This window comes from Schistocerca gregaria, chromosome 7, assembly GCF_023897955.1.
Source record: "Schistocerca gregaria isolate iqSchGreg1 chromosome 7, iqSchGreg1.2, whole genome shotgun sequence".
Classification (NCBI taxonomy): Eukaryota; Metazoa; Arthropoda; class Insecta; order Orthoptera; family Acrididae; genus Schistocerca; species Schistocerca gregaria.
In genome coordinates, this window is record NC_064926.1 from 326,395,324 (window position 1) to 326,410,740 (window position 15,417).

Sequence of the window (15,417 nt, forward strand, 5' to 3'; positions counted from 1 at the left end):
CAGATTGTAGCATGTGTCTGTCTTCAGTTTTTCATAAAGTATCTTTGCATTCCAGACTGTACATTTCACAACAGAATGAAGAAAAACATTGAAAACACTCAGTAGAGTGGAGCTCTCATCAACTACTACTTTTACTCCACTACTTTAAAAAACTGTGGCACAACAGGTTGTTGGTCAGTGAATGTCCAGCCTAACGCTGCATCAATCATGTCATATTGATATGTTTACCATCTCTGTGTTGGAGATGCAGACAACTATGCTGCAGCAATGTACTTGATTGAGTGGAGATTGTCAGAACCGTTGCAAGAGTGTCATCAGACTCCTCTCTCAAAAGATGCCTCAGGTTTATGGCCCTACTGTTTTGGGATGCCGCGACAGGTCTGCTGGCAGAGATGCCAGGCAGAAGCATGGGACGCAATGGAACATCCCTCAACTGGCATCTACCGGAGCGTGGGAGCTCTGTCTGCAAACTGGCCGCTACAGGTGTATCATCCTGGCTGCTGCTGTACCAGAGTGCCAACACACCTGCCATGTGATGGCTGCTGCTCACTCGTACCGAGTTCTTTTTGGGGAGGGGGGGGGGGGGGAGGGGGTGCACTGTGGATAGTTTTGACACTAAATCTGTTATCTGCGAGATTCAGATGATATCAGCAACTTTGTACACTCCGTGTCAGGACTACTCAGAGAGTGAATTGGAAAAACACTGGGAAGTGAGAGAGTCATAAATGAGGCCCAGTTTGAAGAATAAGCCCCACTACATTAGTCACATTCAGCTACATATAGTAATGCCCCTTTTAAACTGTGGCCAGCTGGAGATGGTGGAAATTATGGATCCTCAATTTCCTCACAGCCTGTTCCTGATGCTGCACTCCGATCACAAGAACTGTACGCCACAAAGTACGTTTACTATCCAGGCTATGTAATTTTTCCTCAAAACCTACTTCCAGGCTGCAATAGCACAGCTACATCTCCTGCTGCAGCAAATGATGCAGATGGTCCCAATACATGATACATGCTAGAATTATTTTAAGAAAAACATACATAAACAAATGAGACAGGTTGTCTCTTGTCAAAAACATTTGCAAATTGAATTTCAGTCTATAACAACGTACTTTTCAAGTAAAAACTGAAAATCACTTCTATGTGTATTTTACTGTTACAACTAAAACTGTAAATATTGCTGCAGACAACAAATAATTAGCAGTGACCGGACCAGCAGCAGCATCAATGGCCGGTGCGCCCATGTTGGAGGCGCGAGTGGCGGAGGCGCTGTCAGTGGAGTCGTGGGCTGAGGCGGCCAAGATGGCGAAGAATGCGCTCCTGCTCTCAGCGCTGCCTGCCAGAGAAAATGCGATTGAACACCAAATCATGTGGCGCCAAGCCAGAATGAGGTGAAGCAGCAGGAGCATGCGGTGGTGGGCGCAATAGCTGCAGGAGCTACCGATGGGCGCGGCTGTGTAGCAATTTCGCTGGGGAACGGGTGCTGCACGGCTGAGAGCGATATGAAGCAAGGAAAGTCCAGAGTGCGCACTCGCAAGCGTGCGTTGTGCGCTACTTGCTCATCTGCGACTTAAATGTATGCACAAAGCATTCAGCCTCGCCGTTCGACTGGGGGTGGAACGAGGCAGAGGTCAGATGGCGAATGCCATTAGCAGCACAGAATGCTTTAAATTCTGAGGACACGAATTGGGGGCCATTGTCGGAGACAATAACTTCAGTAAGGCCCTCAATACATAAAATAAACGTCAAAGCCTGAACAGTACTCACAGGTGTAGTAGACACCACGAAAGGAAAGTTGCTGTACACATCAATAACTATCAACCAGCGGGTGTCCCAGAAAGGATTCCCAAAATCAATATGGACGCACTGTCAATGTGCAGTAGGAGTCGGCCACACACAGAAGCGGATTGATACTCTGCGCAAGAGCGACAATTAGCAAGCAAATTCTCAGTATGTTTCTCAATGTTGACCCAAGTGTAGTGACGACGTGCTAATTGCTTCGTCTGCATTATACTCCAATGACCAGCATGCAGCAATCGGAGGATTTATGACTGCAACGAACGAGGTACAACCACACGAGACTGATCATTGTCAGTTCATAACAAGATAACACCGTGGTGTACAGACAAGTTATGATGTTGCGCAAATTAACATCAAACAAGTTGATCTCGAGTCTGCGTAGCAGATGGAGGCCATTGAGTACGAATATACTGCAAAAGAATCTGCAAAGAACCATTGGCAGCTGTCGCGAAAGCAACGCGACGAAAAGCCACCAGAAAACCATCAGCTAATTCCTTATCCTGCTAATCAATAAACATGCATGACAATTTGGAAGAACCAAACACTGCATCAGGACTGGTAGGTAGACGGGACAAAGCATCACCATTGCCATGCTGGGCCATAGGCTGAAACAAAATTTTGTAATTGTAGTTAGACAAAAACAAAAACCAGTGTTGCAATTTTTGTGCCATATGGGCTGGAACTGGTTTTGAAGGGAAAAACGACGACGTCAAAGGCTTATGGTCGGTGACCAAATAGAACTTGCGACCGTACAAAAAATCATGAAACTTTGTCACTCCATAGACAATAGCTGAAGCTTCTTTCTCAATTTGAGAATAGTTTTGCTGGGCAAAACTGAGCAACTTAAACGCAAAAGCGATCGGGCGATCGACAGAATTAATGCGATGCAAGAGAACCGGTCCAATGCCATGAGAAGCTGCATCGACAGCCAAAACAACCGGTTTGGAGGAATCGAAAGGAATCAAACAGCTATCATTCAACAAAGCAGATTTGAGCTTATGGAAAGCAGCGTCACATTCCGTAGACCAAACAATAGAAACATTCTTACGCCTAAGGAGATGCAAAGGTGCTGCAATCTGCACTGCATTTGGTATTAACCGAATATAATATGTAATTTTGCAACACGGACTGAAGTTCTTTCACGTTCCTTGGTGCTGGCAAGTCCCTAATTGCACTGAGATATGACAGCGAGGGGTGGATACCCTGTCCGTTAATCATATGTCCTAAATACTGAATCTCTGTTTGAAAAAATTTGCACTTGTCTCTGTTTTACTTTAGTCCTGCCTACAAAAGTACAGTAAATAAGGTATGCAAATTCTGCAAATGTTTGTCAGGGGTGCGACCTGATACAACTGTATCGTTCAGATAATTGTAATAACCAGGGACAGTGGCACACAACTGCTGCAAATAAGACTGAAAAATAGCAGGAGCCGAAACACAACCGAACAGAAGGTGGTGAAACTTGAACAATCCAAGGTGGGTGTTGATTACAAAATAGCGCTGTGACTCTTCGTCGAGTGGAATCTGAAAGTATGCGTCCCGCAAGTCAATCACGGAAAAGAATTTTCCCACACCAAGCGTATCAAAAATGTCTTTAGGACGCGGTAAGGGAAACGTAGCTACTACTGTATGGGGATTTACTATAGACTTAGTCAGCACAAATACGGAGACGACTGTTTGGTTTCTTCACATACACTATAGGTGAAGCCCATGGCGAAGTAGAAACAGATGCAATGACACCATTGTCTTGCAAATATGTAAGTTCAGCAGCTACGGCATCACACAGTGCGCACTGGAAAATAGGCATGGCACTGTTTTTAACTACAGCATTCGTTGCAAAGTCTGTGGCACAAGCAAGGCCATCAGAAAAGAGTTCAGCAAAATCATTGCACAGTGCAACAACACTGTCTGCATGGTCACTATTGTTGATGCAGAGAATTGCAAGGCCAAAAAGTTCAAATGCGTCCGTGCCAAAAATATTCGTAGCATCATTAGAGCGGATAACATGGAAAGACATGGCTTTTGTCGTTGCATCATATGTGGCTTGCAAACTACACGTGCCGAGCACAGAGATTTCCTGTCCAATAAATGCAGTCAGCGTGGAATTCGAACGACGAAGCGGGACCAAGCCAAGCAAGTCATACGTTGATTTGTTCGGTAAAGAAACTGACGCACCAGTGTCCAGCTGCATGGGAATAGAACATCCACAGACGTCCAAAGTCACAAAAAGTTTCCTCGCACTGTGCTGAATGCGGGAGGACGTGTCTGGCGAAATGTGAGTCACACCAAGAGCAGTAGAAGCATGTGAAGCAGAGGGCTTTGAATAAATGGCATTAACGTGCATAGGCTTATGTGAATCATGAGCACTTGGGTGAAATTTGAAGCCCGTTACATGGATGCTTAATCGAAAAGGTTATTTTTCAAAGAGATGAATGTCTGTACCCCAGGGAAAGGATACTAATGTCAGGGGAAGGGGAAGGGGGAGGGTAGTAGGCTGGAGGCCAGATTGCATTTCTTGCATGAGAAAATGTTCTTAACCCAGCCCTGAACATTTTTCTGGGAAAGACCATTTCCCCCCACCACAAATGTTGCTTGCTCTTCCAGTTATAGACAGACTATACTAACTGCACGGTTTTGAGTTTTATTCTTTCTCCATCATCCCTTGTCTTATCCAATATAATGTTTCTGCTGAAAAGAAAGCTTCATACTGGAAATGAGAATAAGTATCTTCTTATTGTTTCTGCATTTTTAATGTGCATTACTGATGCTTATGATAGGGCTGGTACTTTCAGTATTGTTACTTTAACTATATATTAATAAATGCCTGCGAGGAGTCTGTTGCCAGGTGTTGATAGAATGCATATTATTTTGTTGTATGACTGTTTTTATTTTGTAGTAAAAATCAATCATTGTTGTATCTCATATGATACTGAATACTGAGATCCTAGTTACATCTTCTGAATCTTTCATCGTCTGTGAAACGCCTGTTTTGTAATCTGCTAGGGAAAGTGATTATAGTAATGTTTATTTATACACAGAAACAGTGTTTTTTGTGCTATAAGTGTTAACTGTAACAATATTGTTATTTGCAGGGGAAGAATGTTTTTAGCACACCATCATTCCAGCTTATGCAGCTTGATTCACGTGTGGTACAAATGGATGGACAGGATGGACTTCTGTTGGTGTCAACACTCACACGATCATTTATCTGTGATACAATTAGAGAACAATATAGGCAGATAGGACAGAAGCTTCGGGAAGGGGAATTTGGAGGCTGCTTTGCAAAGCATGTCGAAGATAGACAACCACATATGTTTTGCGCTCGACCTGGATCACGTATTTGGGAAGCTGCATCAGATGGAACTGTTCTGAGCACACATCAGTTCAAACTTGCTCTTGCTGTACCTCCAGAACCAGTTATAAGTTATTCTAGTCAGAATTTGCCAGTCAGTTTAGAAGGTTCCAGTGTCTGTTGGAATCAGCAGTCATTTAATTTTGCTAAGCTGCTCACTTTATCTGATAGTTTTCTCTTTACTTTCAAAAGTGATGGACTTTACATTTTTGATCCGTATACAGCCAGGGTGATTCTGTGGAATAACAGCTTTACTGATATTGTGGATGCTGGCACAGTAGACAATAGCATTTATGTCTGGACAGCCACAGGGAAAATGCATGTACTTACACTTCATCCATTGGAGAAATTCTTGTTACTACTGTACTTTCGTAAACAGTATACATTATGTGGCCTAATGTGTAAACTTCATGAGAAATGGTTACTGGAAGCAGTAAACACGTCTCCGAAACTGTGTGTGTTAGCAGATCTTACAGAAAAGTTGGAACTTGATCAAGATTTAGTCCTGTCACTATCACCACTTCTCAAAGAATTGTCAAAACACGCTGAACAGAAACAGATAGCTCAGCGTCTTGATTCAGGAATTTTTATTGTTGGTAATGATTACTTTCTGTGCAATGAGGAGAACACTGTTTCCGAAGTCCCTAATGTAAGAAGAACAGAACATCTCAAAGATAAATCGAGATCACTAAGTCTTTCCCCTGAAAGAAACAGTGCACACAAATTAGAAACAGTTAATGAACTTGAGAACAGCAAAAGATGTGTCAGTCACAGTTCTCTGCCAGATGTGACAAATAGTTTGATTGATCAGCAACGTCCTTTTGTTGATAACAACATGAATAAATGGATAACAGAAGAAAGTTGTGGAAATTATATGGACCCTGATAGCAAATGTAGTGATGATTTTCAAACATCTGCTGTACCATCCCAGGAAGCAGTTCAAGCACTGAGAGAAATAGGACAATCAGTTACATGGACTATTACCAACAGTACAAAGTCTCTGAAACAGAAGTGGCAGTTTCTGGAAGACAAGGTCAAGAATTTCGCTCAAGAAAACTCTTCTCATCCATCTGAAGCTTTGTCTGATTGTCAGTTAACTGAAGATAATTCTCTTGTTAATTCAGAAAGAGCATACGAAGAACAAAGTGTCTTAGAGTATCCAAATTTGAACGTGTCTGATTTAATTAACATCTGTGATGAATATTGTAGAATGGATATTGCTGATACGGAATCACTAAGAATGAATTTTTGTAGTAGTGTCATAGCAATTTCTTGTAAATATAACCATTATATAAACAGAAGGAATACTAAACTAGATTGTAGCAAAGGTGACAATTTACATTTTAAAGATGAAAGTGAACATTTGGATGAAAGTGTTGATTCTTTGGTAGTGGGAACAGCCTTTCCATTTCACCACTACTTTTCTCCAGAGAGACTTGAAACTATGAAACTCTTAGTTCATGATGTTTTGAAGCATAAATCTCTAGTCAAACACTTAAAAGACTTCTTATATGATATAGAACTGCCAGAAAGCTCTCTAAAAGACTACTTTACTGTTATTTCAGAAGATAGTTTAAAATTAGATATAGCTATTGGTAGATTTTTGTCATTGTGTTCGGAAATAATTGAGCCTGAGACCGTTCTTGATGATTTAAGGAAACTGGAAGTGCCTTGTTACTTTACCTCTCTTTCTGTGTTACTATATATAGTCCAGATAGGTGCTTCAAATTTTCTTGGTTCTAGAAGTATAGAGAAGAGTGACAGTAGCAATGGTTGGTCAGAATTGCTGCTACTTAATGCTCTGTTCATTACAATGCAGATGGGTCAGACTGAAATGTACAACTCAGTTCGAAAGGAAATGTATGTAAAAGATATTTGTTATTTAGCGATAAAGTTGGAGCAATATATGGTGAAACATGGTGAAAGTGAACACTCTGCAAAACGTCACTGCCATTTTCTCTTCCTCTCTTGTGTTGTTAAATTGCCTAACTTCAGAAACACTGTACTGGATTCGGTGCATGACAGCTTCCTTGCAAATTTCATCACTGCAGCTTTAGAATCAGTTAACCAGGATTGTGGAAAGACATGCAAGTGTGGATATCCTCTGGAAACACCGAGTAGTGAGAAAGTTAAATTTATCGAAATAGGTACAATTGTTTTAGATTACTTTCAGAGGACTGATCATGAGCGAGCATTACTTCTATGCAAACAGATTCCTCATTTATGGTATCAGATGTTACATAAGAAGTGTGATAGGTCAGATACAGACTTAAAATTGATTGTGCAGTTGGGCAGTATACAACATTTAGAAGAATATCTATCTGAAGCAGATGTAAGTTTCTGGAATCATGTTTTATCTCTGGTGTTTACTTTTCGCTCTGGTACTTGCCTGGGCTGTAGCTACCCGTTTACGGTAGAAAAGGATTTCCATGGATCACTGTCTCTCTCTTTGTTGGGTGCTTTGATTGTCAAAAGCCTGGGCCCTCATGGAGCAACCTCTCTCTTCAAGAAGCATAGTCCACAGATTCAGCCTGGTGAACTTGATGCAAAGTAAGTGCAGTACAGTATTAATTAATTAATTTAATAAAATACTTTATTCTAGAATGCTGGATGCCTTACACATACATTTGATTTCTTAATTTGTCTGACCAGTGTGTTTGTAATTGCTGTATAATACCTTAAGTAATAATACATTGACCGCTACGGTCGCAGGTTCGAATCCTGCCTCGGGCATGGATGTGTGCGATGTCCTTAGGTTAGTTAGGTTTAAGTAGTTCTAAGTTCTAGGGGACTGATGACCTCAGATGTTAAGTCCCATAGTGCTCAGAGCCATTTTGTGTAGAGTTAACCCCTTGCCTTAACATTTTTTCAAATTATGTTCAAAAAATACATTTTTATTAATGAAAATATTCTATAATAATTAACATCATATATAGACATATAAAGAAACTTTTAAAGCTCCAAATAATGATTTACAAAATTTTGAAGATCACCAATAATAAAATCCCGAGTATGCTTGTGCACTGGACTTTGACTAAAATATCCTGAAACTTGAAGTCATTTTTTGGTTCTTTTATAGCTATGAAGTCTTACATATTCCTAGCAGTTGAGCATGTCTGATCGTATTTGTGGTCACAGAGAAAATTATGAATAGCATCATGTAATGAAATGAGCTTCTGTGTAGTGTTCAAAATTGTCAAATGGACTTTCTGTGGTAAGTCCAAAAAGAGCCTTACAAAACCGCATAGTATTAGCCCTCTTTGTCATTCACTTCACTTTGCTTTGAAGTTGTGCTAACTATTTTTCCAATTCGTCTGGGATTATGTCTTACTAAAGACTGCTTTTGCAAAACTGTTCAAGTGTGTTTGTGAATTGCTTAGAAATCTGACAGAGTCTATGCTCAGATGTATAATGAAAGAAGCTTTTGCTGTCAAATTAGCTACACAGGGTGAAGGCTTCAAACGTTTAGTATAAGAAAGAGTCTCTGAATCTACCACAAACACTATTTTGAAGCAAGCAATTCATGTGATCATATTATATCAGATGTCATCTCTTGTTTGCTGCGGGGTGAAGTAACTCGTTAATTGTTAGTATCACACAGGAAATCGTAATTTGTTCAAAGTTTTAGCATCAGAATATTATGGATGTACAGCACCATGATTACAGTACATAGATTTATTTCACACAAAGGAACGTATCACAAGGAATATCAAACAAATCAAGTCATGGATAATCAATATTGTCACAGTTTCTATAATCAAATATAACTATCCACAACAGAAGGAGGGAGTTGAGTGATAGGTCACTCAAACCGAAGGTAGGGGAGGAAGTGTGGCAAAAATGTCACTGGTAGGACAGTGCTAAACACTATGCCAGCTTCACTGCAGAGACAGAAGGAACATAGTAAAAATAAGTTAAAAGAGGAAGCGCAAGTAAAATTGGTTAAAAAAGGAAACAAAAGTAAAAATAGATTAAAAGAGGAAGAGTAAATGAAAAATGGGGAAAGGGAAAAAATAATACATTTTTATTGAGATTATACCTGCTTCCCTTCAATTTTACAACATGTGGGCCTGTCTCTGATTGCAGTTGAAATTACCTTCCCACACCTACATTCTCCAATCAATCCTACTTCCTTTCTAGGAAGTTATGGTTCCAAAAACTAGAAGAAATTGCCTTGAAGAATTTCTGTTACATGTATTGGGATTGAGCCTCCTGCAGGTAAGTATTGGCCAGCCTTTGTGTCTCTCTGTAATATTAAATGTTTTATTAATTGAATTTTCATTTTATGTGTATTATAATCACTGTCAGATATACATTTCCAGGAAAAAAATAATACACATCAAAAGACAATGTCAATTTTTATCTGATGATGGCATATGTCACCTGGGGGATAGTAGATGTACTGATAATAGTTTCAGTAGGGTTTGCCAAGAGGTATCATATTGGCATAGGTACGAGAGCGCCATCTATGTCTACCCTTTAATAGGGAATGCTCATACCCAAAAGGCTGAGTGTGATGCAAACATGTGAAGTAAGCAGGCAATTGTGCCAGGAAGATGCACTTGTGCTTCCTACAGCCAACTGAGTGAATTTGAAAGGGGTCAAACTGTGGCCTTCAGAGTGGTGGGATGGTTCTTTCAGAAAATTGCTACGCAAGTTGGATGTGCTGTGTTAGTTGTCCAACAGTGCTGATATCAGTGGTCACGTGAACATTCTCAGATCAATAGATAAGGTTCTGGATGTCCACACAGCACAGATGCGTGCCAGGATCATCGTATTGTAAGGGCAACAGTGGCGGATTGTACAGCTGCCACAGCACAGATAGGAGGTCTTGTAAGTCCAGATGTGTCAATATAAACTGTTGTAAACCTGTTAATGGCAATGGAACCATGGGCACGCACACCTCTAGCCTGTCTTCCACTCACACCACAGCATCAATGGGCACTGCTGGACTGGTGCTGTCAGAGGATCACTTGGAAGATGGAATGGCACACTGTAGCCTTCAGCGATTAAAGCAGACTCTGCCTGCATGCAAATGATTGTTGGTTGTGTGTACATCACAGTTTTGGTGAGTGTTGTCTTGTAGAGTGAATTTGTCGAAGACACGCTGACCCCATCCCAGGCCTTACAGTCTGGGATGCAACACACTACAACTCTCGTTCATCCTTGTGTTTCCAGAGGGCATACTAATCAGTGCTCGGTACATGCAGAATGTTGGTAGACCCATTCTTTTGTCATTATAGCAATAGGAAGGTGATGTGTCTACCCAACAGGATAATGCTCACCCACACACCGCCACTGAAACTCTGCATGCTCTGTAAGACATGCAACTTCCCTGGTTAACATGACCTCCAGACTTGTCTCCAATCCAGCACATGTGGGATGTGACGGGTGAGAAGTAACTAGTGCAATTTTTCAGCCAGCAGCTCTTGCAGAACTACATAACAGGTCGAGCAGATGTGGAATAACAGATCTTAGGACAGTATTCACCATCTGTACAGTTGACTGGATTTCAGAGTCGGCACCAGGATTACCACCCATGGAGACTACATAAAGTATCAATATTGGTGTTTGAGAATGGATGGATACCTGGTACCTCAGAACTGCTTCTGCCATTGGTCTGTAAATATAATCATTTCATGTGCTCCATATGCACTGTTGCAGTAATAAATCTTGAGTGAATTGGAAACTGCTTATGGGTTTACACACCCCCCCCCCCCCCCCTGCAGTGTGCTTCGAAATCAAACATATAGCCAATCATGATTGTATTTTACGTTCGAGAAGACCACTGCCATAAACGATGTTGTGCGTTTAGTTGTCATTTTTATAAACTTTGTTAAAAGGCAGGTGAAATAATTTCTTTCTGAATTCAGAATAAAAATACAATCTCATGTCGAAGAAGCATGGGATTTTAGTCAAACCTTGTCACACATGCAAAGAAGTGAGATTACCAACTCTGAGAAATAACAATATTACAAAGTTTTGACCCTGTAATGTCAGTACATGAACCATGAACCTTGCGTTTGTGGGGAATGCCTCAGTGATACAGATAGCCGTACCATAGGTGCAACAGGAGTGGAGGGGTATCTGTTGAGAGGCCAGACAAATATGTGGTTCCTGAAGAGGGGCAGCAGCCTTTTCAGTAGTTGTTGGGGAAATAGTCTGGATGATTGACTGATCTGGCCTTGTAATATTAACCAACACGGTCTTGCTGTGTTGGTACTGCGAATGGCTGAAAGCAAGGGGAAACTACAGTTGTAATCTTTCCCTATTGCGTTCAGCTTTACTGTATGGTTGAATGATGATGGCATCCTCTTGAGTAAACTATTCCAGAGGTAAAATAGTCCCCCGATTCGGATCTCCGAGCAGGGACTACTCAGGAGTACGTCATTATCAGGAGAAACAAAACTTGTGTTATACAGATCGGAGCGTGGAATGTCAGATCCCTTAATCGGGCAGAAAGGAAAATGGATAGGCTAAAGTTGGATATAGTGGGAATTAGTGAAGTTCGGTGGCAGGAGGAACAAGACTTACGGTCAGGTGAATACAGGGTTATAAATACAGAATCAAATGATGGTTATGCAGGAGTGGGTTTAATAATAAAAATATAGGAACGTACGTAAGCTACTGCGAACAGCATAGTGAATGCTTTATTGTAGCCAAGATAGACACCAAGCCCATGCCTACCACAGTAGATTTAGAGAAAGCTTTTGACAATGTTGACTGGAATACTCTCTTTCAAATTCTGAAGGTGGCAGGGGTAAAATACAGGGAGCGAAAGGCTATTTACAATTTGTACAGAAACCAGATGGCAGTTATAAGAGTCGAGTGACATGAAAGGGAAGCAGTGGTTGGGAAGGGAGTGAGACAGGGCTGTAGCCTCTCCCTGATGTTATTCAATCTGTGTATTGAGCAAGCAGTGAAGGAAACAAAAGAAAAATTTGGAGTAGGTATTAAAATCCATGGAGAAGAAATAAAAACTTTGACGTTCGCCGATGACATTGTAATTCTGTCAGAGACGGCAAAGGACTTGGAAGAGCAGTTGAATGGAATGGACAGTGTCTAGAAAGGAGGATATAAGATGAACATCAACAAAAGCAAAACTAGGATAATGGAATGTAGTCGAATTAAGTCGGGTGCTGCTGAGGGAATTAGATTAGGAAATGAGACACTTAAAGTAGTAAAGGAGTTTTGCTATTTGGGGAGCAAAATAACTGATGATGGTCCAGGTAGAGAGGATATAAAATGTAGACTGGCAATGGCAAGGAAAGCGTTTCTGAAGAAGAGAAATTTGTTAACATCAAGTATGAATTTAAGTGTCAGGAAGTCTTTCTGAAAGTATTTGTATGGAATGTAGCAATATATGGAAATGAAACATTGATGATAAAAAGTTTAGACAAGAAGAGAATAGAAGTTTTTGAAATGTAGTGCTATAGAAGAATGCTGAAGGTTAGATGGATAGATCATGTAACAAATGAGGAGGTACTGAACAGAACTGGGGAGAAGAGGAATTTGTGGCACAACTTGACTAGAAGAAGGGATCGGTTGCTAGGACAATTTTCTGAGGCATCAAGGGATACCAATTTAGTGTTGGAGGACAGCATGGAGAGTAAAAACTGTAGAGGAAGACCAAGAGATAAATACACTAAGCAGATTCAGAAGGTTGTAGATTGCAGTAGGTACTTGGAGATGAAGAGACTTGCGCATGATAGAGTAGTATGGAGAGCTGCAACAAACCAGTCTCTGGACTGAAGACAACAACAACAACATCGTCAGTACAGGTTACTTTGCAGAGAGATTAAAACAAGCCACTTCTCACTATCATGTCTGTTCCAAGCAAAGAAAGTGTACACTTATTACATTATACAGACAAAGTTTTGGATTTTTGGACTGATACAATAAAATAGTGGTTTGCATCATCACCAATTACAACATTTAATGAGAGAATGAGAGAATGTCAGCAGTTGGGGTTTTGTGTGGCTGTGACCATTTCATAATCTCAGCGTAGTCACATTTTATGGGCTAGATTGTGAAGTACATGAGGTAGTAACCGCAGCTTATGGAAAAATCTTTTTAAGTAACACAAATAATTTACAAAGTCTTCACTGCCTGAAGGAGAATTCGTAAAACTACATTGTGCATATTTGAAAGGTGATTTTATGCTCTTCTTGCATTTTATTTGAACCAAAAGCAAAAGAATCTCTCTCTGTCTCTGGCACAAATATTATTATTATGCAAACAGATATAGCCACCACAGGGAAAGATTTAATATTTTTAGAAGTTATTGCATTATTTTCTCCATTTGGCTTTCCGTGTACTACATAAAACCAAGGTATATTTTGTTTGGTGCTACAAATCAGGTGAATAGGCAAAAATATTTTTTTATGAATGGTTTTGTTTTGCCCGATGCATTTTAATGGCTTACAGTTATTGCGACTTATGCTGAACTGAGGTAATTGTTGTGGACAGTTTTGTCTAATATTCCCTTCACTGTGGTGATTTACTTACAGGACAGCTATGTAGATATGAAGTATAACTGCAGTAAATAGGAGACTCCTAGAAGAAATGACTTAAACAGAAGGCCTACTAGAAAACGTCCTGTTTGTCACTAATTCCTGAAACTCTTTCAAAAACTTATTGAAAATGACTATTGTAGAGTGATGGTCACTTTTATGCATTGTGGCCCCTTGCTGTTCTTACTTTTTCATAAATGACCTTCCTCACAGCCTACCAGTCGCAAAAACCCTTTTGTTTGCTGATGACACCTCTGTACTCATATCTGCACCCGAACAAATTCTCCAATCTAATATAGATAGCCATCGACTTATTTGATCTGTGCTTCTTAATGCAAAAAAGACAATTGGAATAACCTTCCACACTGCCCAAAACCGAAATCCATTACTACCAACTATATCACTGGAAAAAAGATGTTAAACTTGAAAATGAAATAAAATTTTTGGGGGTCACTATTACTGATGTGCTCATATGGAAAAGGCACATTGACGTTACCAGCACAAAACTTAGTAAAGTGTGCTTCACGATTAGATCAATAAGGAACGTCACTAACACAAGTACCCTAACCACAATGTACCATGCACTCTTTCACTCTGTACTTAACTACAGAATCATCTTCTGGGGCCAAAATTCTGAATCAATTAAGATATTCAAACTGCAAAAGAAGATAGTCAGAACAATTATGTTCAAAAACAGATAGACACTTGTAAACCATTATTTAAGAAACTAAATATTTAGCCCCTCCCATGCCAATACATACTAGAATTATTATTCTTTACCAAAAAAAGTATCAACAAAATTAGCAAAAATATGGATTACCATGATTATGACACAAGATCAAAAACCTCTCTAAGAATACTTCCCCACTCAACAAAACTGTACAGTGATGGTGTCAAGTGCATGGGAATAAAATTATATAACCATTTTCCAACTTTTATACAAGAAATCCAAGAAATAAAGAAATTCAAACAGACCGTGAAATCTCTTAATAAAAGACTGCTTATATACCATCCAGGAATATTTGGAATCAAAATTGTCTTAGTGCATGATAATGTATCAAAGCTGAATGTTATTAAGTCAATTTTGTCACATCATATTACAATTCTCTGTAAAGCTGTAACTTCAAGTAACATAATTTGTAGGTAATGTAAAATAATCATTCTTCTCTGTTCTTGTTTACTGTTTTAGACTCCTGTAAACTGTATATTTGTATTGACTTACTCCAATCAGGTGTACAAGCCATTGTACTGATTTGATCTAGGGGACAAATAAATAATAAAAATAAAGTTAGAGATAAACCTCATTCTCTCTCACATATTCACTGAACTGATGTGTTGTTCATGTTAGAAAAGTTTATATTGCCAAACATAAATCACACAAAAGAGTAGGTGTATTGTGATGTCATTATAAGAATTCCTCGATGGCAAAGTTGTGATAAAGGACTTTGTCAGAAGAAACAAGATTTAAATTCACTGTGAAATTTGTGCAGTGTATGGAGAGGTTGTCATGAGTGATAGTGATGTGAAACATTTGTGCAGAATGTTAGGGGATGGGCTAAATGATGTGCATGGTGAGGCATTGAATAGACAACCATCTTTAGTCATTGATGAAGTCATACACAAAATGGGCAGAATATATGGAGAAAACTAACAGTTTGCAATTGCGGTAATTATCCAACAAGTTTCCTCATTAGTGAACAGTTGTGAGCTGTAATAACATACAGGTTAAGCTACCTCAACTTATCTGCCAAA

The 15,417-nt window shown here is 39.7% G+C and overlaps 1 protein-coding gene across 3 annotated transcripts in view; it reads left to right on the forward strand.

The window, feature by feature from the left end:
• Nucleotides 1–15,417, forward strand: part of LOC126282272 (Hermansky-Pudlak syndrome 5 protein homolog) — an 83,357-nt gene that overhangs the window by 42,500 nt on the left and 25,440 nt on the right. For all 3 annotated transcript variants that reach the window (XM_049981883.1, XM_049981884.1, XM_049981885.1), the window contains one exon: nucleotides 4,893–7,702. In XM_049981883.1, coding sequence (XP_049837840.1) covers nucleotides 4,893–7,702 — 2,810 coding nt within the window. The remainder of the gene's footprint in view (nucleotides 1–4,892; nucleotides 7,703–15,417) is intronic.